Genomic DNA, 27,264 nt, shown 5'->3' with positions numbered 1-27,264 from the left:
CTGTCATCTTTCCTAGTTGGATTTAGGCCCGGCACACCAGGGACGTTTACAGAACTTAACAGTATTCTAAGTATGGTTATTAGCACAACTTGACAGCATGTCATGATGAGGAGAAGAGTCATTTGGAGGTATTTACCTGACCATCGTTCTGAGGAACCAAGGTCGATTGACAATAGAAGGTACAGCCTCATCCATCAGTGGATGTGTTTTGATGAAGTTCAGAGTATCATCCGGGAACTCATTAGAGGTTACATATTTTTCTAGTGATGTAGAGCCAGCACAGCAACCTGGCCTAAATAAAACAAGAGTAGGAAGACAGAACACTTATTTGACACCTAAATGCAAGTCTCCCTTCTGTAACACCTATAACCAAGCCCTGTTATGAAATCTGAAGTGATTAGAAGGGCTTAAATGAAGGATTGAGGCATCTCTTGGGACTTTCTCAGCCCCTCAGAGAAGCCTAAAATACTGCTCTATCCTCCACTTAGAAGTACTTCCATGTGTTGCCAACTAAAAGCACGCGGACATTTCTTTAGCAGAAGTTGGACCCAGAGTTTGTAGTTCATCTACTCTTCTGGAACCTAATTATTGTATATACATATTTGGCCTTACAGTTCACCAGCACAGATACCTTCTGATTTTTAACCTGTCTATCTTACTGCTGTTTCCTGGAATAAAAGCAGTCTCCCTAATATTCAGGGGATTTTTTTAAAAAAATGATTGACATAGCAGTGCTTTCAGTACTGTCTAGTAGAAAAAAGGACCATCAGAGAAGACAATCCAACAAACACACACGTAAACATTGTTTTCACCCTTCTTCCATTTGGATGGGAGAACCTCAGTGCTGTAGCACGAACAGGATGTAGCACTGAGATGTTATTTAATTGTTCTTGGACAATTTCAGTACAGATTTACACACTATATTTTTAAAAACTGCCTTGCTATTCTTAGACAGCTTAACTTCCTGCATGGACAGGTGATCTCTAAACAAGGAGTAACAGAGCTCTTCTTCTGTCATTATAATTTTCTGGATTACTTTCTCCAACAAAAGGTTAATTTACTCCCTTTCTCAGATCAGTGTACTTCTTCAGGTTTTGAGCCACAAGGAGATGGGAGGATGAAAGACTGACCATCCACTCATAAATATGCCATAGTGTCCAATCTTCACATGCTCTAAAGTGAGTAGAACCACTGACATCTACAGAGCAATGCTACCTTGAACAGAATGTAATGCTAGTCCTGTCACATCCACTCCTCAGATTTAGATAAATATTCCAACGTTAGGTTACATAATGTTACGTAGGACGGTAACACAGGATAACACAGGGCTGGAGAGGACTAACCGGGTCACTAAATTTGGTTCTGCACAACTCTGCAGTGGACATTACATACAGAGACTGTGCGCTCTGCCTCTCCATATACAAAATACTTCGGTTTTCTTTAACTGCATATACAATTAGCTATAAGGGAAGAGAAGGAGAAATTAAAGGTATCACCAGTCTCCTAGGTCCTTCCAAGGGCACTGATTCATTAGGTGAAATTCCCAGAGAATTCTAGGGAGCAGACTATGTCTTCTGTTCCTGTGGTTCCTGAGATTTCTGTAAATCTGATCCTATTTCTTTCTAAATCCTAATCACATTATTGGATTAACCCTGTTTTAATCTCACCATTGGTTTAATCGAGTAAACACTAAACTGAGTAAACCTTGTCATCTATCTCAGGAAAAAAAAATAAATAAATAAAGAGAGAGAAGCTAGGCCCCTGAAAGATTCTGGTATGATTCTGAGAAACACTAGCATTGATAGAAGCATTAACATTTCTGCCTTAAATTGAGATATCCAAATAAAAACTACCCTATTTCAAAGGGTTCTTTTCCTCCCATCTCTTGTGAACTTCAACATAAGCTACAAGTAGCAATTACTTCTATTACACAGACTGATGGCCAAATGTTGTATGAAACATTACTCATCAATTTAGCTCATGTTATCTGCTAATGACTTACAAGAAGCAGATTATCCCATCTTCCAAAGTAACTGTTAGCCTGCTATTGGCTCAGACCACAAACTTGCACTGCAACTTTCTCTTCTCCCTTCCCACTGAAAAAAACCAATTCTTTTTCCCCTTCCCTGTAAGATCCCCTATATGAAGATGAGTTCCAAATGAATGGTCTTGGAGCTTGTGCGCAGCCTTGTATTGCGAAGGCAGCCCATCATGTCAGTGAGTTGTTCGAACACTACAAAAAGTAGAAGAAAATCCAGGAACAATGCTAGCAGGCGCCTTACTACGGCTCAGGCTGAGAAGAGACATAGAATTTAACAGATTTTCCAGTTACTTCAAGGTTCTTCTCATGATTGATAATCTCAGAATAAAGACAGCAGGTAAATATCAGACTCAGAAACTCTCTGAAACATGATGGGCCAAAACTGCACTTAGGTAGAAGTCCAGCTGCCACCTCAGAGCTTTAGACTTGTTGAATAGCTCCTTAAGATATCAGAGACAATGTAAACGATGTATTAAAGTGGAGAGCTTGACTGAGACATTTATATCATATTCTCAGAAAAAAATCTGGCTGTTGGGTATAAACTGGTTAATATATGACTGTCAGCAATAACTTATATAAAAAGGTTGCTTATAGTGAACACAAAGAGAATGCAATAAAGGGGTCAGAAACAAACAGGAGGAAAGTAGAAGCAAGAGAAAAACCTGTAGCAGGAATTAGGCAAAGCAAATCTCCCTTTTGATAGAAGGCTGCTCCCCCCCACCCCGTTGCATCATCTGTAGCACATAAATTGCAAGTTAACCCCAAAACAACAAACTGGTGCAGTAGGCTTTGCTACCAAATACATCTATTACTGAACCAATTTGCAACAGGTGTGCAATTCATACAACTCTTAAATTATCAATTATTTTGACCAAGTGGATCTGATCCTGCCCTAATTTACATTACAGAGAGCTGACTTAAGTGAAAAAAATCTTACTTGCACCAATATACCTTAAATCCAAATCCAATTCAATTTCTATTTCACTGATACAATACATATTTTCAGTTCTGTCAGTACTTCACAAAGTTTTCAAATTGTCAAAAGCTGTGTGCCCTGTGCAGGAACAGAGCAATCTATTGCAACAAAGTGTATGCAACATACCTGGGCTTGGGCACTCGTTCATCAGGAACTGGTGTCCATGTGGAATCTGGAGACTTTTGTTCTTTGAATCTCCCAGTAAATACATTGGCAATGTCTAGCATGTCGTAGGCACAGACTGCAGAGCCAGGGATGCTGCAAAGTGACATTTCCCAGAAAATGTTACTCATTCTGCAGTTATGCATAAAATCTTGAGTGAAAAACATGCTGTATAGAAGTCTTCCTGTCACATGCTACTCAATCCTGAACTTTGTAACCTCTGAGTATTGACAGGAAAAGCCAGCCCCATAGCAAAGACTGAAAAGTACCAATCAGCAGACAGTTCCTGCCAGCACAAATTGTTTCAAAGTCTCTATAGAAAGAAGTAATCACAATAATCTAGAAGGGTAAGAATCTGGGAAACTCTGCATACCACTGGTAATGCAGGAAGAGTAATAGCCGATCTCATTTAGAGCATGTTATTTGGAATTTTAAGTTCCTGTAAGTCACATTTTCCCAATATTAATTCTCACAGCCCCTTCCATGTCTCAAAAATATATTCTGCAGACAGTTCAGAGGTTGGAGCTAATCAAACTGGGAGTATGCTGCAATGTGCCATTAGCCTGGGCTTTGCACATTATTACCCCTTCCTCCCACAGCCCGATCTCCATCAGCTTTTCACAATGGAAAGGAGTTAACTATGCTCAGGAATTTGCTTAACTCAACGAGGTGTAAAGAGCTCACAAAAGCAAATTCAATTTTGTTTTTAGATAGCAAAAGTATGAATTTCAACTTTCTGATTATTTGCATGCAACTACATGGCAGCATTGTCTAAACATAATTATACCATTACCTACATACTTACTGAAAGGCTTAAGGGTTTCTCATGGTCAGTCACTTGGAAGCATGAATTATTTATTTCTCTCTCTCTCTTTTTTTAAATACATGAATTACTGTATTTATGTCTGACTTTCATCACTTGATTTTATCAGATAAACAGTATGAACCCATCTGGCTAAGACTTTGAATCATGCTTTTAGCTAGTAGGTTATTATACACCAAAGGAAAAAAATGTAGGAACAATAATATCATTATAGAGTATAAACTCAAAGGGGATATAAATTGATTTGAAAATAATTGTATAAATATGAAAAGATTTCAAAATGCTGATTATTGAGGGAAACAAGAAGTAGGCAGACAGTAACAGTCCTGCTTGAATCTCCACAGTCTGTCTTTTTCATATGGTCAGAGGCTTAGTTCAGACCTCTACATTAACATGATAGGGCAAAGCAAGAGTTTTAAATGGAGGCAGCCAAAAGTATCTTGACATATAAGTTGGTTAGGAGTATATTTGGCCATTAACAGCTAACTGAGGGACATCTTGGACACACAGGACCTAATCCTGAAAGATACCGCAAGTTCTGCTTCAGCTAGAAGTTATTGCACTGTGCTGAATTAAGCCTTAAAGTAAGAAGAACCCTAGAAGTTTGAAGCTTACTGTACAAGACTAAAAGAACTGAGGGATGGACTCAACATCCATCTCCACAGTGATGTAGGGAGTATGAGAAGAGCGCAAAAGCTCTGACTATTGAGCACATCAATTTGTGGATCCACAGTGTCATAAACTTATACAGGTGGAGAACTGAGGGTCACCTCCAAGAAAATCCATCAGCCACTGGACTACAACCCGTGACCAGCTCCCACTCTGGGTGATCTCAGGTTGCACTGAGGATTCTATTCCAGCTCATTCAAATGGAAACTTCCTGTTCCAAAGATCAGAGATATTTTTCTAAGCTCTTCCTCAGTGGAAGGAGAAATGGAGATCTGTCCATGCCAGAACTAGCTCTGTTAATGAGGAGTCTCCAAGTCTATGTGCCTTCCTCTCATCTCCCCTACCTTGCAAAAAAAACAGAGCCTATAAAAAAAGTACCTTAATTTTAAAATACTTAGATTTTAAAAGGTAGGATATAAGAAAAAGGATTACTCATGGCACACCACAGGAAATACTAGCAGAGCAGGATGACAATCTCAATTCAGAGATAATCTCAATGATACAGCCTGCTTTCTGATGTTGATTCTCTGTTTGCTTGTTGTTATTAAATTAATTTGCATAAAAAGAGATCATCCTAATTTAAAACTGTGTTCCCTATTGGTGACACAATTGTTCCAATACAGCTTCTCTTGCTTTATTGTTGAAAGTGGTGATTAAATAGCACAGGTCTGGGTTTACTCTCATTTGAAGTCAGTTCTGTGCATGACCTCACTGAGGTCAAGCTTTGATGACTGGTGGCAAGTGAACAGCAAAACCAGATGAATTACAGAAAAAAAAAAACAAAGAGCCTGTTTCAGCTCAAATGTTACTCTGTGAAACAATATAATTTTTAATTAGAATTTTTTTTAACTTCTCTGGGAGATTCACTAACTAGATACAGTTACTTTTTTCTAATAACTTCTGGGGAAACATGTTATAATGCGCAACGGTAGCAATAGATCAACTGATGTTTTTGGAAACCATATGAGCTGAACAATGAAATACAGGTGTTTGAAGAATGGGTCCTCTTATTAGTATCTGTAGTTGTATTCAAGTAAAATTGGGACTCTTGAATACAGGCTCTTTAACAGGGAGATATGTTGATGTGTCCAGGAAAAGGAAGAAACTTCCTACTTAATATGGCTTCTGCTTTCCTCCTTGCTCACTGAACCATTTTGTGAGATGTAAAAGTGTAGCAGGGTGGCTGACTAGGTATAAAGAATTCAATACTCTCCTCTATGACAATAAATGAGCAAAGTGGGGCCTCTTAAACTCTATTCAATTCTTCTGCTTCCCTCTACATGCTCTGGAGCCCTGTTCTCTGCAGCCAGCAGGGCACCTTAGTATCTAGGCTCTTCCAGGAGAAAATACGAGAGTCAGCAGGGATGTATGAGACAGAGGGAAGAGTACTAAAACAGTTTTTGAGGGTGCAGACAAAAACAGGATAAACTCAATCCTTTCTTTTGAGAATGGAAAATCTTATTTTCTCTTCGGAATAACATTCTGCAAGTCACACACTGCAAAGCTTCTTGATGTGCTATTTAAACTATTCCCGTGTAAAGAAAAAAACGGCCAAGGAACATGTCCACATAGTAAATGGTTGAAAGCTGTTCTAAATTATCAGATATAAAATGCACTAAGCAATATCAGGGTATTTTAAAATGAAACATCAAGTATTGGTAAGTGCATGATACATAATTACACTGTATGAACAATCACTGCTTGGAGCTTAATAAAGTAAAAAGAAACTGCAATGGAAGGTAAAATATAAAGGAAACAAAGTAAAAGGTTACTGTGCCTATTACCTATTGTAAGGAGTGGAGAAGGTTGCTAAAACAACATCCCGGCCATTAAAATGTATAACATCTGTAACGGCCTGCAGTATGTTGAAGTAAAAGTGTGAATCGCCAGGAACTGAACAATTCAAACGAGCCTTGAGAAAGGAAGTCCACTGTTTTTCCAGCACTCTCTGAGATCCTCCCATGTCATTTTTGCAAACCTGAGCCACCCTTGGGAAAACTACCTGGAAGGAACAGAGCAAAAGAAAAAAAAAAAAAAAAAAAAAAACCATAGAGAAAATGAATTCTGTCCTGAAATCATTTGAAATGACACAGCAAGTGCTTAATTTAATCCCGTGTTTCATAATCTGTGACAAATAACAAACAGAGAAAAATTCAGCTTTTGGAAGAGTGTGCTATAAAAGATAAGGCTGTGGCATTTAATACACAACCATAAATCCTTCAGGAGATCGGTTCTCAACCCATATAAACTCATTTCCATACAGACTGCTTAGCTTTCTATTTCTCCAAACAAAAGCACATTTTATACTCACAATCCCTGCAACCCGCACTGCCTGCTCCAAGTCTTATATTTTCAACAGTTAAAACTATGCAAATCTTGCTGGGCTTTTATTCCTGCCCTTCACCTTTGTGACCCTGGTCAGCTTTTCTGACTGCTAAGTCAGAAAGCTATTGTGAAATTATCAAAAATGCAGTAAGTGTTTAATTACTCTTTGCAAAATGGCAGAGAAAAAAATTCTGCCTCTGTTTACTCAGCACTCCAATTAAGATTTCTTAATGAAAAATATATCTTTGCTACAGAATCCGGGTTTAAAAATAACATGATGCACTGACTTAAGTATGTTTGTCTTGCACTTTTTTTGGTTGACAAAAGAGATTTCAATATATACCATCACCATAAAAACCATCTTGCTTCCTTTTAAGACAGTGCAATGTTTCACTCCAACCAACCTTTTGGCTTCAGTGATAGGAATCTTCTCAAAATGATGACCTTGTCAGCATGATTTATGGTTCTTATTTCAAGGTCATTCCTAACAGCATTGGTTCAGGAGTGGTATGTTTTTTTCTCCCCCTGAATGTCACAGAGGCATTCAAGGCTATGTTTTCCCTCTTACCTTTCCCATGCTGTTGTATTCCACTGCTATTTCCCGGAAGAAGAAGTAAATATAGTTGCCATAGTCCACTGCTTGGACAAAGAATGGTTCTGGAAAAAAGATGACATTCTGTCTAGCCACTAGGTATAGCATATAGCATGCAAATACATTATGGGTGCAGAGAGAAGCCAAATAGATCCACACTAAACATCTAAAGATTCATGCCCACATTAAGCAGATTTGCTCAGTTTTCAGAACAGGCAGCATAACCATCACAGAAGAACCAATGTCTGGAATGCACAGGATACCTGGGGGCAAATCTGCGGAGAATCCATGCAAAGTAATTAAGTACTTGCCACTAACATGTCTGCCCTTCACAGCAGATATAAGAAAAGGCGAAGAGGCAGTATATAATGGTATGCCTGAGGGGGTCCAAACAGGGCTCTTTATGGCCCGGTGGCTGTAGGTGGAGAGAATAACAAACTATGTAACTGTTTCTGTGCATACATGTCTGTAGCAACAAGCAAAGTGGGACAGTTAAAGTCCACACCAAGCAAAACATTTCTGCCTGCAGAAAAAGCCTTCAAACTACGGTTTTGCTCACTGTTTAGAATCACTCCAAATGCTAACTATTCATAACGCCTGCGTGAAAGTAAACAGTACTGTTCTTAACAATGAAGGTATTTAGAGCACACAAATTGCCTAATTCAGTGGCAGCTGTACAGTACCTAAGAACTATAAAATGAAGGTCCTGTGCAAAATTCCCATAATTTTATTTTTATTGATGAATCTTAATGCTGCAGAACAAATTCTCTACACTTCACAAAGCCTCAACTGTTACCTGACACAATCCTAGGGAAGGATTGTTTCAAGCACAGGCGGAGTGCACCAAGCCCTGCAAATTCCAACTCTTTCATCCAGCAGCTGTAAATTGACAGAATTCAGCTTGGAAAGCTGGCTGGAATATATTTTGCTCTATTATGCTCTCAGTTTCTGTCAAGTGCAGTAACTTGGAGTCAGGAGCAGAGAAAAAGAGATATATAAATCTGTGTAAGTAAAAGATGTAATTTAATTCTTTCTCTCTGCCAGAAAGTGTTGCTGAAATGAAATGACAAGAGAGGTCTGTCAGGAATACAAGATTCTCATCAGAGATGCTGCTTTTTTTGCTTTGTTTTGTTTGTTTGCCTACCTTTCAACCATTTTGAGTCATGTTTAACTGTCCGCAAGGTTGGGCTATCTCCAAGGCTTCGGTATATGACTGCATCTATTGCGAGGAAGTCAGTCACTGTGGCAGAATACAGCTTTCCCTCTGAGGAAGAAGGAAAGAAGAAACAAAAGGGGAGGGGTGACAGAAACAATGCAATTACTTTCTTTCATCAGTCAAATGAAGGGGGACAAATGAAATGATCAAGAAATTTCCTTAGAGACACCGAAGTAAAAAAAAAAAAAAAAAAAAAAAAAAAAAAAGGCCAGCTAGGCAAATGGGACTGAACACTGAACAAAAGTCATCAATCCTTAAAATGGTAATTTCAGAAGAAATTCGGGAGAAGAAATCCTAAGAAATAATACTTTATCAGTTTATATGAGTCAAACCAAGCTATCCCTTACTTGCATCCAGTTTCTCTGTAAACGCCTCCAGTTCGATGTTCACAAACTCTCTCACCTGCCCAGAAGTCAGTTACCTACAGATCTGAGTAAAATAAATACGGGGCTGCCCCAAAAGAGATGTTAGTTTTAACAGGGAGAGCAAACCAGACAAGTCTTAGGGACTGCTAGCTAATTGATGCTTATTAAGATTTCTCCATTTGTGAGCTTTAATGTGCAACTCCTTCTCTCTCAAAAATCACTAACAAAAAAACAGTGTGCAGGGACTCCAGATAAAACAGGGATGCAAAAAAAAAAAAAATGAGGATTTCTCACTATTTTTCTTTCTTGAAATGCATTTTAGATATCTGCCACATGAATTATGCATCCTTCTCTCTTAAAAATCATTGGAAGAAAAATGATCAGAAAGAGTCTACAAAATGGCACCCCAAGGACAACAACATGTTGCAAAATAATCTCAAGGTAAAAGCATGAGCTGAGACAACAGTTTAAGATGCTATTTGTTGACAAATATGTTTGTGGGACGTGGTAACACAGGGCTATTCTAGCTTGTGAGATACTTCAAACCACGATGTCTGGTCAGAGCACAAACATTGCAATGCAAAACTAGTAACTTGTGTCTCAGTTGCATCTACAAAAATTCAGGATCACTCACATCTAGTTTCACAGAGATTACGCTGCTTATTAGGCCTTGAAGGCCCTCTCGTGAGAGGCTTCTACTGGTCAAGAGCTCCTCATTGCAACTATAGGCAACGCTTAATTTCCACTCAAGGCTTTAAAATCAGATTTTTTTATTATTATTAGCAGGACTCTATTCTTTGTTCTAAATCCCACAATTGTTATTATTATTTGGCTATTTAAAAATAGGCTCGCTTTCTTAACAAAAACAGAAAAAAATTATAAATAAAGCAGATACTAAAGCCAATTTAAAATAGAATAAAAGGCTGAGTTGTTTTGATAGCAATGTCTGAGCTCGTTAACATAATCACATATTCATTTTCTTTCCTGACAAGTTCCTGAAGACCATGTGACCGATTACAATTTGCACATATCAATCATAACAGCCACAGGCTGCAAGAACCATATTCATGTAAGTGCACCCAAAAGACTAAGTCAAACTGGATTAGTGTCCTAAACTTTTATGAAAGTGCTTTTATACTGTGAAAAGTTATCATGGGGAATCAATAAGTATAGTATATCAAATAGTAATTTTCTTAAGCTAGTAGATATACTGGGTATATTCTGTAAGAATATATCTGATCAGAATCAATCTATATTCAGAATTATCCTAAGAGAGATTGTGATCATTTCTATAAATATTTTCCTTTTAGAAAATGAGAGGACTTCTTCAGTGACAGAGTGGGATTCAGCTCACCTAACTTTAGCTGCATGTTAGGTAAATGTTTAGACTAAGTTGGTCAAAAATTCCTTCTCTGGCCAGTGTGAAGAGAAAGGCACTTCCAAAGGGTGATTCAGACTGCCCTAAGATAGAAATCTAAGGCATATGGGATGAATCATTCTCCGAAGATGTCTCTCTACTTCTGTGGTCTATGAATTACCTACACAGAATTTCTACTTTATGTTCTTTTGACTTTAATTAAGAAATTACATATCATCATCACCATCATCATCATTTTTGAAACAAATGAATTTACACTATTGAGAGTAAAACAATTTTTGCAACCTGCTATAAAATTTCTCTGTTGTAAGGCTGGTCATGTTAGCTCTAACACTGGAGTGGTTAATACAAACACATTTTTCAGTTAAAAGCTAGAATATGTACAAATGCTTAAGCTTTCAGAGGAAAGCCTAAAATATTTCCACATAAGTTACAGGCCATGCTTCCTAGCGACACATACGCTAAAAAGGAGTGACATTATCATAGGTGGCTTTTGTTTTATCTTTACATCTATTTTACAGCCAAGTTTAAGAAAAGATCAGCAAGCTTCGCACTAAGAGAAGTTCAATAAAGAAACAATTTAATCAGGAATCTATGAAGAGGAGAGGTACCAAAATACCATTTCAAAATCAATAGCCCAAATTAACCCTATTAATAAGCACTCACTTTTTTAACTACTGTAGAAGAAATGAGAGTTAACTGTATTTTGCTGCATGCAGCATAGATCATTATTAACCAATAGATTTCTCATTTGTCTATCACAGTGGTGACAGGATGTCAAGAAGTTTTCTGCTTTAAAATAAACTCACCTTCCCTTTCCTTCTGGATCTAGAAAAGGGGACATCACAACATATTCCCTAACTTCCTTTTGTTAACTTAGTTTGGAGATGTTAAAGGAGCATATCCTGCCCTCCTGCCCCTTAAAGTTCACACAAGCCTTGTCCTTGACTTTCGTTGAAGCAGGATGCCAGAAATTAGGCCTCACAGTGATCTCGCATTATATTATCGTGAATTCAGGAAATACTGAAATATCGAATCAGGAAACAGAGGCTTTAGGCATGTTGTTTATGGTAGTGAAGTTAATCCCAGAAAAGGCAAGGTTTCCTGTGCTAATGATTTCCTTACGGCCCCTAATTTTAGTCATTATCCACTCCATTTACTACCTTTCAGATTTTGGTATTCTGTATTCAAGAGATACAGTGCTATAGCAAGCCTGGGCTGTAGGATACAAAGCCAAAAGACTATCACAGTCATTCTTCTTTACCTGCGAACAATGCAACATTGGCATGCTTTGCATCATAGGGACACCTGGCCATTCCACTGAATTCATCTCCCAGGAACTCCAGCGTATCCATCTGAAAAAGGAAAGGGAGCTTTTCAGGCAACGAAACAGAACTTACTAGCCAAGACGTGACTTATGATAGTCTTTGTTCATTTCTGGGCAGGGAAGAAGATTGTTTCTGTAACCGTGTTCCTGACTGTGAATTAAAAATCCAATGAAAATCACAGCATTAAATAAAACCAGCCTGGAAAAGCATTCCTATAAGTCAGGTATCCCTTTAGAGGTAAACCCAATACATTTTTACAGAAGTCTGATATTTTATCTGTACGCTAGCTTCCTGCTGAACTGTAGCAGGCTATGTGGTCTGGCAAGGACTCAAAATTTACTCTCAACAGTGATTCAACAGAAGCGCTCTTATACACAGCAAAAGACTGCAAGCCATAGCAGCTAGAGGAAACGACACTAGGACAATTATCTGTGTGTGCATTTTTCTCCCTCAAGCCCGGAGATCCTTCTGCTCTAGCCACAACAGTGGTGTTCTCTTCCTTGATTTGCATACTTAGAAGGATGCTCTCCAAGTCTAACTGTATCAGTTGAGTCTGTGTCATGGAGAAATCCTCTTACCATCAGGCAAGAATTAATCTGTGCAGAAATTGCAAAATCTCAGGCTTAAACGTAACTCCTGGGAAATGAATTCACCCTAGGTACTAATAATTACAAAAACATACAGATCAACTTTACGCATAGTTCAAGAGGGTTTACTGAGCTACAGGGGAAAAAGTACAGCTCCTATCTGCTTAAAATTCTTGTACATATTTGGGGGGGGTAAAAATATTTCTAGCATGTTCAAGTAACTTGAACAGTTTACACTGCATAAATCACATACAGTACAGAATTACAGAGCATGAAAAATAACCTATCTATCACCATCAGCTACTCCAATCAACTACTAGCACCTCTGTTATGGGACCTAAGTTACTCAGAGGATAATTGGTCATCATTTGTTTTCTGTCATGTCTGTCTAGATCCATGGAAGGGAATTAGTTGTGTTTACTCTAGAGTGGAAAAGCATTTCAAATGGTGGTGAAAGGAAATGAGTTACAGTCCCAAGCAACTTTCCAGTACTGAGCCTGACATTCCAAGCTCATCTGCTCTTTCACTTTACAGTGCTGAGGGACAGCCGTATCTTCTGTTTGACACATCTTTAGTGCCTTGTCTCTTCTGCTAGAAATATATAGAGAAAAAGGGCAGGTGTCTGAGTGACCTTCTGCAGACTCCTGGAGGTATTACTATCCAAGCTCTGGCAGCTCAGCAACAGGTGAGGCAGTCTGCACAGGCCATATATCATGGGGAATGAAACATCTGCAGTAAGGGAAAGGAGGACCATTTATATCCCTCATGGATATAGAATGCCATGGAAAACTGTATTTGCTTTCTAGCAAGAGGATTGGTTGAAACTGTTAGCAGCATTAGTTATACTGAGCACTAAGCAATGACAAGCAGTGGTGGAATACTAAATACAGTACTGAAAACAGAAAAGCTAGCTGCATGCCAGAAGCAGGATGTCAGGAAAGGAAAAAGAAATGGCTATTAACAGAACACCTATTATCTTCTTGCTGTGTTACACCAGGTATATGCACCAACGGATTACCATGATGTAAACTTGTACTTGAGTAAGATTCTTCCTTCTCAGACCAAAAGAAAATACTCTGCTGAACTTCTCTAACTTGTTTCCTAGGCTACAGCCCTTACAGTGGGTAAATGAGGTAAACCAGCACGGCTGAAAAAGGAAGAGCAGCAGTCACAAGCAATACTACTAAGGAAGTTGTTTTCCTGGATGTTAGTATCTCTGTGCTGTTTCTTTTGACAACTCTAACACCTCTGATTCAATAAGAACATTCTATGACCTCATTAGAAGCAGCATGAATTTTCTTCTATCTGAAGAAGGGTAAGAAATGACCTTTGGGACATAGCAGAATCTGGAAAAGCAGAGTCTGGATATCAACAACCTAACTCAATTCATTTCAAAGCTACCTGGAAAACATCCATTGATGGAGGTTATGACAGATTATATGGGTGCAAGCCTGAGGAAATAGAAAATAGTTCAATAAATGGGCTCTCTTAATATGCAGATGCAGCAGACACACTAGGTCTGAGGAAGAAACCACAGTCAGTGAATTAATGGCCAGTATCCATGGACCAGCATAGTTTTCCACAATGCTCTAGATAATGTTTTGGCTTTGTAGAGTCCCAGCTGGTGAGGAATATATCCATTTCTCCTTCCTGCTGTGCCTTTCTCTCTGGAGATCTGTTGTCAAACACTTTTACAGTACGCAATACCATAAGATTTTAATAGGTTCCGTCTCTGCTGAGTCCCAAACACTAATCGTTCTGAGTTTTACTGTGCAAAGTCCTCAAGTGTCTTGTTTAGAACTGGCTTTGCAATTGAGCAATATGATGGAGACATTTAAAATGCATTATCCCAGTAATAATGCTCAGCATCAGCCTATGTCTTAATGTGTCAATGACAAATTTAGGGACATTCTGAGGAGCATATAGGTCCTCAGGTACATAAAGGATCTGAGGATCTCTGCAACTATGGAGGGCAACTGAAAGTGACAATAAACTTCAATATGGAGGAGCTGCAAAGAAGTAGGTCATCAATCCGGCAGCCCTCAGAAATCCAATCAACACTGAGTTTCGTACCATTGAAAGAAACCACAATAAATGCTACAGAATTGAATGATGCACTGTTGAGTGACACACCTCATGCTGTTGCCAGCATAATCACAATAAATACAACAGAAAGAATGGTTATAAACAAAATCCCACAGACAGATCACATACCTTGTAGTTCCTGCAGGAAGGGTTGAAGGCATTTGTTCCACAGATAAACAATGTATCCTCATTTCTTTTTAGGAGAACCTTAATAAAATTATGACACTCATCCTGAAGAAAAATAATAAAACGTATTACAGCTACTGCATTCTGGGTATCTGCCTTTATTTTTACGCTATTATCTTCCATCGTCAGGTCTAAAAAGAAATTGGCTGGAAGCCACCATGATATTCTGGGCTTTATTTCAACTGTGTTTTAAATGACAGTAAAGAAGATACAATTATTTTCCATTCTATTGTTTAAAAAAAAAATGGTTGCAAAGGACTGAGGATTTGATGTTCATATTACAGCTCAGATTTTGCAATTGTTCACATAGATGGATTTTGTTTTAAAGCTGTTGCTTTCCTCAAGAGTAATGATGTGATTTTCTTCCCATCTATGTTGCTGTAAGAATAGTATCACCAATTAAGTTAAAGCAATTCATTGACATAACTCGAAGGGGGAGCAGGTACAAGGAGCCTGCACCTAATTTTGATCCCTCTTGTGTTAGTCATAATTTACACCAGGAACAATCAGCGTGTGAGCAAACTCAGTCTTTCTATACTGGCAAACACTCATGCTTTCTGATGCTTTATACAAACTTCTCTATAAATTCCTAGGGGAGGACGGACTGCAGCACTCAGCTGTTGAGGCTATGTTAAGCAAAATCAGTACACCTAGCACTATGTCCAAAATCCCCAGAGCTCTCAGTATTTCAGGATGTTGCTGCAGCTCCTGTCATAATGTTTTATCACATTAAAAGCAAACTATTTTTGCAAATTAAAGCCTTCAGTAAGTTGGTGGAAAAAGCAATTACTAATAAAGAAGTGAACAGCATGATCCATTCCACATCACAGACAGTGGCCTGAGATAATAGTCAAGCAACTAAACTAAAGTGAAATGAAAATTGCCAACCTTATGTTTTCCCTTCATTCTGCATGTGTCTACATCAGCTTGTCTAGATTTCCATGTCAATTTCTGCAAGGATCAAGAAAGAAATCAATTAGAGCCCAGAGGTTGTTGCATTTGATTTCAAAAGTAAAAGTCCCCAGGGGAGACTAGCTGCTGAACATATATTTATTGAAAGCTTTCTGCACCCTTTCTCCATGATTAATTCACCACAACAATGAAAAATCAGTGATGCAAAAAACATTCACTTAATTTTGTGTTGCTATCTATTCATTAAACTTGAAACGATCCTGTTTTTTGAAGCCTGTGAACAACTGAATTTAGCAATAGGCCCATTTTAAAAAACATATGCACGTTTCTGAAAAGTACTACATTCTCTCTTAATTTGTTTTGCAAATCAGAATAAACATTTACGGACTACAAACCCAGTCATTATGCTACTGGAATACGTTTTCTGGCAGAGGACATTTTAGATGAGCAGAGAAATCAAGTTCAGGTAACTCTTATCACTTCAAGTCAGCTAACAGGCTCAGAGAGCTCTCTACCTATCAAAATACTCCTGGTTTTATCTGCTAACATTGTTCCTCTGGAACACTTACAGGTAAATCCCAGCCTTGATTTTTGTTCGAGTCTCCACTGTATTCTGGATACAGCCCTTTTATGAAGTCATGAAATCTGTGGCAAGTTTCAGAAGTGGTCAAATGTCATAGGCTGATTAATTGTAAGAAAACTTAATCAAAAAAACTGTAGTCTAAGATAATTAACACCTCTGACATTATAACCCTGATTTTGGTCCTGACAACACAGACAGTAAACTGAGGCAATACACATTAACTAAGGGCTTTTAGCTTAAACATTTATCATGACTGCAACAACACTGTTCTTTCCATTACAAGCCTTTGACTTCACTTTTCTGAAAAGTAGCAAGGCATAAGCTCATCTTCAGCATCACTGATAGCTACAAAAAAACCACTCTTCCCTCCTGCGGTGCAATCCATCTGGTGGCCAAATTCATATGATCTTCCAGTGGACCAAGGCTGTGTTTGCCACATATTACACAATGTGCATGCAATGCAAAGGAGCTGAAGGGAGACTATTTCTAGTATGTGTATGTTAATGTACAATATGGCCATGCAGGCAAAGGTCGTCTTAGTTTGGATGTTAACTTCCCATGGAGATAATGTGAATACATCTACAAATCGATGCTAAAATAAGATTTAGTGAGTACTTGCATCAGTGAATACAATTTGTGTGCATGAAAATATGTAAATGGCATTTGCTTTTTATGATGAAAGTTTCAGTCTACTTAATTGGGATAGTATAGCAGTTATAGAAAGCTGTAGAATATAAATGAATAGATGTTTGATGGATGTTCCAGCAGGGATCTCGCTGCATTTCAGTATGGATTGCTTATCAACTCAGCTAAATCACTTATCAGAAATTCACAGAGGACATGACTGCTACTCTAGCTTTCCCCAAATATGATTAGCAATGCCATCTTACTTGATTATTATAGTTTTTACAGCAGCGCTGGCAAGTTGTTTGAAACAATGTCATCTTCCTATTTATTTGAAGCTTGTTCTAGTGTCCTTGGTTTCTGGATGATAATAAAAGCTACTTACTTTGCTAAAATAAATTTCTTCTGTATGTGATGTGTCCATATCAACAGTATAAATATGGTCCCTGTAAACAAAGGCAAATGAAGTCAAATGGAGTAGTCAATTCATTTTCTATGAAGAGAGGTATCTATTGCAAGATAATCCACAATCCATTCAAAAAAGACCACAGGTTTTACCAGTGAACAACACTGACAGCATTGCCTGCTTTTCCCAGTAAAGCACTTCCATATATAAACCACCTTCCTTCTCATTAAGGAAAAAAAAAAAGAGAGAGAGAGAGAGAGAGAGAGAGAGAGAGAGAGAGAGAGAGAGAGAGAAATTCTACAAAACTGCCAAACAAGATTCTTTCCCTGAAGTGCTTATTTGAACAAATGAGATTTTGGAACGGAGATGAGCCCCGTATCATGTTTGCTCTATAGGTCTTATAATAGATGCTATGGTCTAGTGTGTAGATGTTTTTGCATGTCCTGAAATCCTCCTAAGACAAACTTTGCCAGCTTCCTAGGATAGTAGTCACTGTGCCACATTTAGCCTTTCAGGGTTAAAAAGAGGTTAATGCTTTTCTCTCTCTCTCTCTTTTTTTTAATTATGCCTCTAACCTCAGCTGTGATAATTTGATTGACAATATGGAAGAGAAAAGGTTGACAACTGCAGAACTGTTCCCAGAAATGATTCTTCTTTTCACACAATAATGGTCAAATTAAACTGCAAAACATTCCTCTGAAAAAAAGTTTATGCTTCTTGCTTGCATTCACCTTCCTGCTTTTCTGAGAACCTGGCTCCCTTTATAGTTAGCTGCCAATCTCTCCTTGGAAAGAGGAAATAGACTCAGCTGCTCAGGTGAAGAGATATTTTTAAATGTTCTCCTCTGTGTAAGCTCAGAACAAGGACATTTTTGTCTGTAGCCTGAAATTCAAAAAAAAAAAAAAAAAAAAAAAAACACAAAACAAAAAAAAAAAACAAAAAAAACCCCAAAAAACCCCACCAACCCACAGAGTTATAGTAACAGCCACACAAAACTAGGAAGAAGGAAAGGAAAAACACTGAGCATCTCATTTTTCCTTGAAATAACATTGACTTTTTTCAAAATGCAGGAAGCCATGCAGCTGGAGAATGATCTACAGCATTGAAGGGCTCTTCATAGGAGCCTGCTGAAAGTAGGATACAGACTATTTCCATTTTAGAAATTTCTGCTGTCAAGATTAGCTTCATTTTATCAGGTTTGGAGGAAACAGTGCTAGTCTCTAACTAAAGCAGACACAAAACACTCTGCTATAAGAAGAATAAGCAACACTTTCCTCACGTGGAGAAAAGGGGCAGCATTGTCACTGGGAACTGGCTTTTAAAAGTCTACCGTCTGCTATGGCACTTGAGGCAGTTAGCTTTGTTAAGATGCCAAACTGAGGAACTGTGGGTTTTTTTCTCCTCTGGTCTCTGTACAAACTGCCATTTACTGTCAAGACAGGTTTAATGCTTCAGTTTATTATTTGTCTGATTTTACTGGCAGAGCAGTGGTCAGGGTCAGTGCTGGAACAAAATTACTTATTAGCATAGCAGCTTCATAGATCACTGCACAATTTCCTTTTTACGTGCATCATTCTTTGTTTCTGTTAGGCCTACTACACAATAAACTAGGTGCTGCAAGACCTCTAAACCCCCCTTCCAGTACAGCTCTTAACTTTAATTACCAATCTTGGTCCACTGTGGTTAGGATTTTTGTTTTTAGCGGACTTACTTTCTGGTTCAACAAACAATCCAAAGAAATTTCAGATGCTACATTATGGGGACATAAAGAGGGTTAGTATCAGGCAAACTACATACCATTTTCTCATGCCATATTTAAAACATAGTTGCTGACAATCTCAGCAGAAAGCGAAAGAGCTGTCAAATTCGGGGAAGGTTCCCTGACTACAGACAATAAGGGATTGTCCTCGCCCTCCTTTTCCCACTACTGCTTAACTCCTACTAGCTACTAGCCACCGTGTGCATACAGCTCCCTGCTAATTAAGTTATTCTAACACAAATTGACTTAATCCTAGGGCTTCCGTTTTTCCCACCTCCAGTCAGCAGAACTGAATTTTGTTGCCATAGCATGATTGTGTGGAGGAAGGGAATTTAAATAATGCCACCGGCTGTGCATGACCCTTGGCCACTCAGTGCAACGTCTGGAAACGTGTAACTGCAGAGCTGAGGGAACCATTCTGATGCTTCACGGCCTCAGCAAACCATTTTGCACATACATATGAGAGGTGACAGATAATGTGAACAAAAGCAGCCACCACACAATACAACGGGAGGGGGAGACACAGCGAACTTGCAAAAGGGTGTTTGCATGAGACAGAGAGAGACAGACAGAGCCCCTTCCAAGGAGAAAAAAGAAAACAGCTGTTTCTTTACGCACTAGAAGTTAGATACTCTAATTGCAGAGCAATATGGCTTCACAGGCTTCAGTTGAGTTAGTTCACACAGGTTGAAAATCTCTATCATGTAACATGAACTGAAGCCTTTCCAAAGTGATACCAAATTTTATTTGATAATAGCCAGTCTGATACCCCGTGTACCAAAAGAGGCACCTGACAAAAAATTTTGTTCAAGGTCAGTCACTCAGTAAATTATTAGAGGTTCTGAGTTTGCCCTGTTTTCCCCACAGAAACTGTCTGCAAAGCAACCACTGGGTAAGTGGGTTTTCCAAAAAAGCAAGCAAACAAGCAAACAAGAAAAAAGAAGAAAAATCCAGTAATCCCAAACAAAAAGCTCTCAGTGTTTAATCATCTGTTTTGATTGCTTTTCAAATAATTGGGTACATGTGTAAACTTAGTATCACTGTATTTAGACACCTAAAAAACCAGCATGGAAGCAACATAAGATATGATAGCTAAGGGATTTATGCTAACTACAGTTTTCAATTAATCTTGTTACTAAGCTCTTTGAGAGCTTTGTTTCTCTTTGAGAAATACCTTTGGTTGCGTTCAGATTTGCTTCAGTATCTAGGTTTATTATCACCACTAAAGGAGATGCAGTGTTACAGCTATAAACTATCATTCAGATAATTCACTTTCTAGAGTTTATCACTCGAAGATAAAAATGACCTTGAAATTTTTACTTATATCACAGTCTTCTCAGCCGAACCTGGATTCCAGTAACATGTGGAGGGGAAAAAGAATACGCTTAAGAGTTTTTGAGTTACTGAAGAAAGAAAGTGTAATAAGATTTCCTGTGCTTGAATAAGAACAGAACAGATTAGGTCTTTGTCTTTTTTTGCAGGCCAAAAGCTTGGAGGGGTATCTAAGCCCGCTCTTATTATAAGATATCATTTTATATATGTGCATAGTTATATATTATGCTAGAATAAATACACACATACAAATATACATATTCTCCCCCAAATATCGACATTCTTTATATAACTTGTAAACACAGCAGTTGCAGATCCCAAATTGTTTAGCTAGCTTTTCCTGTTGTAGAGTCAATTGCTTGGGCACCGCAACACTGTAATTGCGTCAATCTTTTAGTCTGGGAACAAGCTCTAAGTACAACAGTGCAAAATCTGCAAAGCGGATTTACTACCTTGTCACTGCAAATAATTTGCTAATTTAAAGAAAATAAATAAGGAAAGCAAAGGGAACTCAGCCATGAAAAGAAGGAAATCCTGCCGCCACCTTTCAACCACTTCACTCCCACCCCCTGCTCATTATCACACTAAAAGCAGCAAAAATAACTAAGTTGAGGTAAAGCCTAGAGAGGCCTCCCTGTGGGACTGCCCATTCTTTGTACCCTGAAACCAAGTTCACAGCAGTTCCCTCCAGAAAGAAGAAGATGCAGAGGGCCTGGATGTCTGGCAGCGGCCTGAACAACAAAAATATTCACAACATGAATACAAATGCCCCACAGAAGAAAAGAAACCACTGCCCTGTGTTGCATAACTACATATTATTCAGTCTATACACTCTTTGCCAAGATCTGACACAAAGGGAAAACCAGGGGCTGGCCCAGGTGGCTAGTCATTTTAGTCATTTCCTGAGAGGATGCTTTGCACTGCAGAATACCACATCTGATGTGAGCTTTTGGTGGCTTCTGTGCTTGGAAGCTGTGCAGGTCACAGAAGTATGATTGTGCTACCTGGGAGAAGGGAGTGCACATACAAGGAGCAGTATGACAACTTAGGAAAAAGCAGTATTGAAAAAACAGAAAAATAAATCAGTGGTGTTTAGAAAATACATTCTTTGTTCAGAAACCTCAATCCCCACACCTTCTTGGTTTCAAGACCTGTACTACTCTTACTGTTGCTTTCGAAAGTAATTGCTGTGGAAGGGCAACGTGGTAAGAGAATCAGCCAGTCTTGACGTGAGTGGGAACCCAAAACTCAATGACACAGAGGAAGTACAAACTAGTGTATGTGAAAAGCTTTAAGCATCTGAGCTTAGCAGATAAATCTGTAACACCTGGGCACATGCACAGTTAGCACTGCAGTTTTATAGTAGTCAGAAAAGTGACTACGTAAAAATTGTACTCAATGATTTTAGTGGTAAAAGCAGCTAATTACTTCGCCAAGTGAAGGTCAACAGGCAAGATCCCCACTGCGGGATACATCCAACCATCCAGAACACAGGGAGTAACTGTTTGAGAAGAAAGCCAGGCAGCTCCTGGCGGCTGCTGAGGACTTTGAGGCCAGGGCCGGTGGCTGCTGCTGGGCAAGTGGCTGCCTGTTGGGCAGCTGCTCCCTCTCACCTCCTGGCCATCCCACCTGCCACTCCTCTCATCTGCAGCAACAGCCTGGCTCTCTGTGGTATGTGCACAAGGGGGTATTTCTCAGCAGCAGAAGCAGTAGAAATCAGGCAGGAAATAGGCTGCTACTGGAGGGGCAGCTTGTAGGGAGGTCCCAAACAGAATCTGGGCACAAAAGCTTCTGAGCTGGACTACTCACCCTCACTAATCTGGGCCCTTATTGCATTTATCCTGTGCCCATCAGGTAATTTCCACCCTGAGACTGTCAAGCTCCTCTGGTAAGGGAGAGAAAGTGTTAATGTCTGATCTGCATCAGGCTGGCAGCTACATAAATCAGCATAGCTCCACTGAAGCTGATAGTGCTTTGATGAGCTACACAAACTAAATGGTTGGCTCTATATGCAATTTTTACATAAATGCATGTGTTTGTATCTGCACAGTATAGCTCTGCAAAAAAATTCAGACACCAAATTCAATTAACCTTGCTAAGTACATCAAAAGAACAGCAGCAAACATGTTTTTTCCCTTTTCTGTTTTATGATATTAAAAATGTGCCTAAAACAGTAACACTGAAGTTTAACAATTCTTATTCAAACATGCATTTGTGTGCACCAGCAGAATTATTCCCTAAAATATGTAATTAATTGTGTGCACAAACAAAGTTACAGGCTCCTTTAGGGAGATAATGAGGATAAACTTTCTCCACAATGGTGCTGAACAACTCCTTTGGCAATCTCCTCTCCCTGGATTCTAAGGGAGGCAGAGGAACCCAGCTCTTAAAGGAATGGCTCAGCACCTTGCAAGATTGAGCCTTAGCTTACTAACAAGTTTTCTAATATGTCTTATTAACAGGCTACAAAGGTAAGAAAATCCAAAATCATAGAATCATAGAATCAGTAAGGTTGGAAGGGACCTCTGGAGATCATCTAGGCCAACCTCCCCACTCAGCAGGGTCACCTAGAGCATGTTAGACAGGGCTGCATCCAGGCGGGCCTTGAATATCTCCAGAGAAGAAGACTCCACAACCTCTCTGGAAGTAAAATGTCTGGCCAAGAGGGGCTCAAAATATCCCGTTTTTTTCTCCTTCTCAGTCTAAAAAGAGTAAGGAGAGAGTGAGGAAGCAGAGGGTAACTGACCTAGCAGCAACGTAGAGTGTTCTGTTCATGATCATTATCAGCTGAATGTCCAGCCTGTGCCTCTGTGTGGCGTTCCGTCCCGGCTTGTGACCCACAAACACTGGATACTGTTTTGTATCTGTGGGAAGGAAAAAAAAGGTTCACAAAGAAGCAAGAGATAAAACAGAATCACAAGGTAAAACCATGTTAACATGGAGCATCCCAATGCCAACCTACTGCCCAAAACTGCAGCAATATAGGTTGGTGCATGAAGGTACAACCACACAGGGCTGAACAGTTCCTTTAGGGCTATAGCCTGTGTTTGCAGTTGTAAAGGAGAAAGTCATTACCTTTGCAGAAAATGAAAATTGTGACTTCTTAAAACTTAAAGCTGCTCTAGAGCTCTTGGCATACAGGTACTCAGCACTTTCTCAGTTTTTCTTTCACTGCTTGTCGAGTTTAAATGTTGGCTTCTGGCTGCCAAAGCGTATCTGGCAGAACAGAGCTGTTTTACAGTGGCCCTCAATAACCACAAAGACTAGATTGGTAGTGGTTAGAGCAAAAGTCCTGGCTCTGCTCTGTATAAACTGCCTGCTCCATGGGTCTCCTACAGCATCAGGCTGCCATTGTAGAGTGACTGTGGGGATTTCTGAGAAACTGTGGATAACCATTACTTGAACTTTATAAAATGAAAGTCACTGCATAGTATTTTGGCAATCAGTCTGATACTTCAGCTCTTTTGGCAACCGGACAACAATTCTGACTGGAAGCCCTGTATTGAGTTCATACTATCAACAAGTGAGCTTTTTCCTCTCACTCTATCAGTCAGCAGGAACATTTATTCACTTTCTCACGTGGTTTATTTGGTGAGACCTCAGCATACTCAAGGCGCGCTGGTGCTCCCCAGATGATCTGTGTGTACTGTCTATAACAGAGTGAACATTTTTGTCTAGGAGCCATCTTGCTGTTAAACACGTATATATGATTGTGACACCTAGATGCACAACCCAGGGAACAAGCTAGGTAAAAAAAAGCCAACTCAAAGACAAGAGGAGCATAAACCTCTCACAAGCAGTAAGCGTGCAAAATCATTGCATGTGTGTATTATACAGATTTGACTAGTGTGTAGCTATGCCTGTGCCTTTTCCCACCAATATGTACCCAGAAAGATGGAGCTACCTTGAAGGAGCCTGTTTCTTCAGAACCTCAGATACTGCTTTCATGTTATTAGCTACTGTCCTCTAAAAGCATTCTTCCGTTAAGCTTAGTTAAACTACTGACTCATAGCATGGCTTGGGCAAAGCATTTGAGACTGCCACGTATCAGAAAGCCTGATGATAATACTGGGTAGAAACAAGAACCTCCCTGTAAACCACACGCTGAGTATTTCTGGAGAAATAAATTAGCAAAGTTCAGCCAGGATTTATGTTCAGAAGCTTAATCCTTCTGACCAAGATTTACATGCAAAGTGCCAAGTTTTAACTTTCAGCTTTCCTCTATTCAATACTGTTTCCTTCACAACTCACTGATCTTACATGAGTAGGGGCCTGTACATTCGTGCAGACTTCAGCACTCTGTGACTGGAAGAAGTTATCCTATGCTTCCATTTCTCCAAAAGGATCAAGAATGGGCATGTAGGGCCCATCTACATTAGCAAGGGTGATTAGCATCACCTGATTGCAGGGTGAAAAAGTTGGTGCTGCACAACCAGCAGTTACAGTAGATATGTTTCAGTGAGGTTTACTTCAGAGCAGCTCTAGCCTTGTCCTATGGACTGAATGCCTATCAGCACTCAGAGCACATTAAGTGTGCTGCTGGAGTCTATCTTTCAGCTTAGTGTTATACAAAAAGGTCTATTTTACATGCCCTAAGACCACCCCAAGGCACAGTAAGCAAAGACCATCAGGAGATTCACTTCAAAAATCAAACTCCTAATCCAAAGTAAGATGTTAGCATAAACCTACTCATCCTCTGCTGACTCAGCAGATATTAGCACACTTTTACAGACCCAAGTGCTTCCTTTTAAATATCTGAACCCTTGGAACTTCAGAAGACTTTTTTTTTTTTTTTTTTTTTTTGAGTAATCACAATTGCGCTGTGGTAAATGAGGAATAATCACTAATGCTAAGCCTGTTTTGCATGGTCATATGCTAAGAAAGCTCTCCACCTGTTTAGCTACTAAATCTCAATACTGACTTGCAGCTGTCTGTTACCCTAGATTCAGAGAGTATGCCAGTTAACTCTAAGTAGTAAGAAAGAAGAGAGATTCTGTTACAAAAGAGAATTCTTTTTCTTGTTTTTTTTTTCTTTTTTAGTCTAATTTTCCAGCAAGCTTTCTAGTCAAAAATGCCTAATGCTGAAGTTGAATCCATCAGGGCTTGAAGAAACTTTTTTTTTTTTTTGTGTGTGTGTGTGTGTGTGTGTGTGTGTGTGTGTTGCATCATTGAAATATGTTTTCACAGCTTAGTTTCATTAGTGTGCCATGTTTGATACTCTGAGGTGCTTGGCTGGTTATCCAGAATGTTGTTTTTACAAATCAGGTGAGAAACTCTTTGATCATGAAAAAAAAATTTCCCTCATTTGCTGCTAGATAAAACAAGAAATTGGGTTTGATTATGTGATTGAAGTGTCTGTCTGAGGAGGAGAAACACTCCTGCTTTTGAGGAACATGCAGCTCACCACCCAGTCATCATAAGTGAACGTGAGAAAGTCTTGCTCTTCTACTAATATTGGAGAACATAAATTGACTGACCTGGGAGAGACTGCGAAAAACAATTTCATTCATTGCAACTGTAATACAATATTGTTAATAGGAAGTTTGCTGATCACTACCACAGAAATTAAGACTTCTGGGGTCTTATACTTACAGTTGCCATGCGAAATACTGATTGGCTCAGAATCTTCTGGGAAACCAGCCCCAGCAAAGTGTAGCAGTGTGAAATATAGCAGCAAGGCTTCTGACCTCATAGTAGTTCAGCTGGGAGACTTTAATTCTGCACTTCACCCTGTGAAAGAAGAACAAGAGCATAAGCACTTTGTATCGATTCAGCTTCAACCAGTGCATACAGAAAACTAAAAGAAGCACAGAATAACAAAGGAATCTTTCCTTCTCCTTAAGCCTCTCACTGTAATCGAAGAGGTATGTTGTACTTCTAAGCAGGAACTGCCCCAACAGGCCATTTCATCTTTAGCCCATGCTGCAGCAGTGTCATGTCTTGGTTGAGGACAGACTTTAATACTTGTGTGTTACTGAGAATTTTCTGTCTCAGCTGCCTGTGCACAATAAAGAAACTTTGTCTCCCGCACTGACTGGTAGCTGACAGGAGTTTTTCACCAAATATTTAGTCTGCCATTTCTTTAGCTAGGTTGACATAATTAGATGATGACACATACCATAAATAAAAAATACACTACATTATTCATGTTAAAAAGAGATTAGGGGTTATACTACAGGACTGATTCATACCCTGCACAGTTGTGAATCAAGTGAAGAAACACTGGGAGAACTTGACAGAGCATGCAGAATATGTCACTGGGCTTTACTATAAAAATATGTACCCATAAATTTAGGTGCCATAAAACTAATGCTTCAACTTGTGATAAAATAAAGGTGAACACAACTGTCTAAAACAATGTTTTTTCCCTCAGTTCTATTGATGCATTCACTCATTCACATTTCATGTACCAAAAAAATCCCTAAATCCTGAAGATAAAAGGAACCACAGGGGCCTTTGGATGCAGTGTGAGGAAACAGCACGTAATACAATAAATAGCTCATAATTTCCAGGCAAATTTCATACAGGCACTGATCTGCAGGGAAAATCAGTGTAAAAGTGAGGTTTGTTTTCATCCCTTCCAGAGTTTCAAACTTTTGATACCACTTGCCAGAGATTCTTTTTGAATGAAGCTTTTTTTTACAGTAGTCTGTCAATCACTCACGATTTATGGGCAGAAAGTCAAACTTCATAACCTACATAGTCTTTGAAACTTAATTTGGCAAACAAAGTGCTAACTTGCCCTTCTGCAACACCATTTAATATTAGACGCCTGTCTCCTTCCTCTATACCAGAAAAACCATGAATAAATCTTGAGTGTTGCATTTTGACTTGCAATTTCACAGACACAGTTTATTCCTCAGCATTTATCCTATTAAAGATGTCACAATAATTAATTTGCCTTATTGGATATTT

The 27,264-nt window shown here is 39.0% G+C and overlaps 1 protein-coding gene across 3 annotated transcripts in view; it reads right to left on the bottom strand.

Annotated features, from left to right (window-relative positions):
* The window catches only part of SEMA6A (semaphorin 6A), a 116,122-nt gene that overhangs the window by 38,670 nt on the left and 50,188 nt on the right, over positions 1-27,264 (bottom strand). For all 3 annotated transcript variants that reach the window (XM_062599142.1, XM_062599144.1, XM_062599143.1), the window contains exons 2-12: positions 25,942-26,079; positions 23,096-23,213; positions 17,238-17,298; positions 15,622-15,684; positions 14,677-14,778; positions 11,812-11,902; positions 8,733-8,852; positions 7,565-7,653; positions 6,456-6,673; positions 3,144-3,275; positions 137-292 (exon numbers count right to left, since the gene is read on the bottom strand). In XM_062599142.1, coding sequence (XP_062455126.1) covers positions 137-292; positions 3,144-3,275; positions 6,456-6,673; positions 7,565-7,653; positions 8,733-8,852; positions 11,812-11,902; positions 14,677-14,778; positions 15,622-15,684; positions 17,238-17,298; positions 23,096-23,213; positions 25,942-26,041 — 1,250 coding nt within the window. In that variant the 5' untranslated portion in view covers positions 26,042-26,079. The remainder of the gene's footprint in view (positions 1-136; positions 293-3,143; positions 3,276-6,455; positions 6,674-7,564; positions 7,654-8,732; positions 8,853-11,811; positions 11,903-14,676; positions 14,779-15,621; positions 15,685-17,237; positions 17,299-23,095; positions 23,214-25,941; positions 26,080-27,264) is intronic.

The sequence above is a fragment of the Rhea pennata genome, chromosome Z (genome assembly GCF_028389875.1).
Source record: "Rhea pennata isolate bPtePen1 chromosome Z, bPtePen1.pri, whole genome shotgun sequence".
Classification (NCBI taxonomy): Eukaryota; Metazoa; Chordata; class Aves; order Rheiformes; family Rheidae; genus Rhea; species Rhea pennata.
Note: the sequence above shows the minus strand (reverse complement) of the source record. Positions and strands in the feature narration are given on the sequence as shown.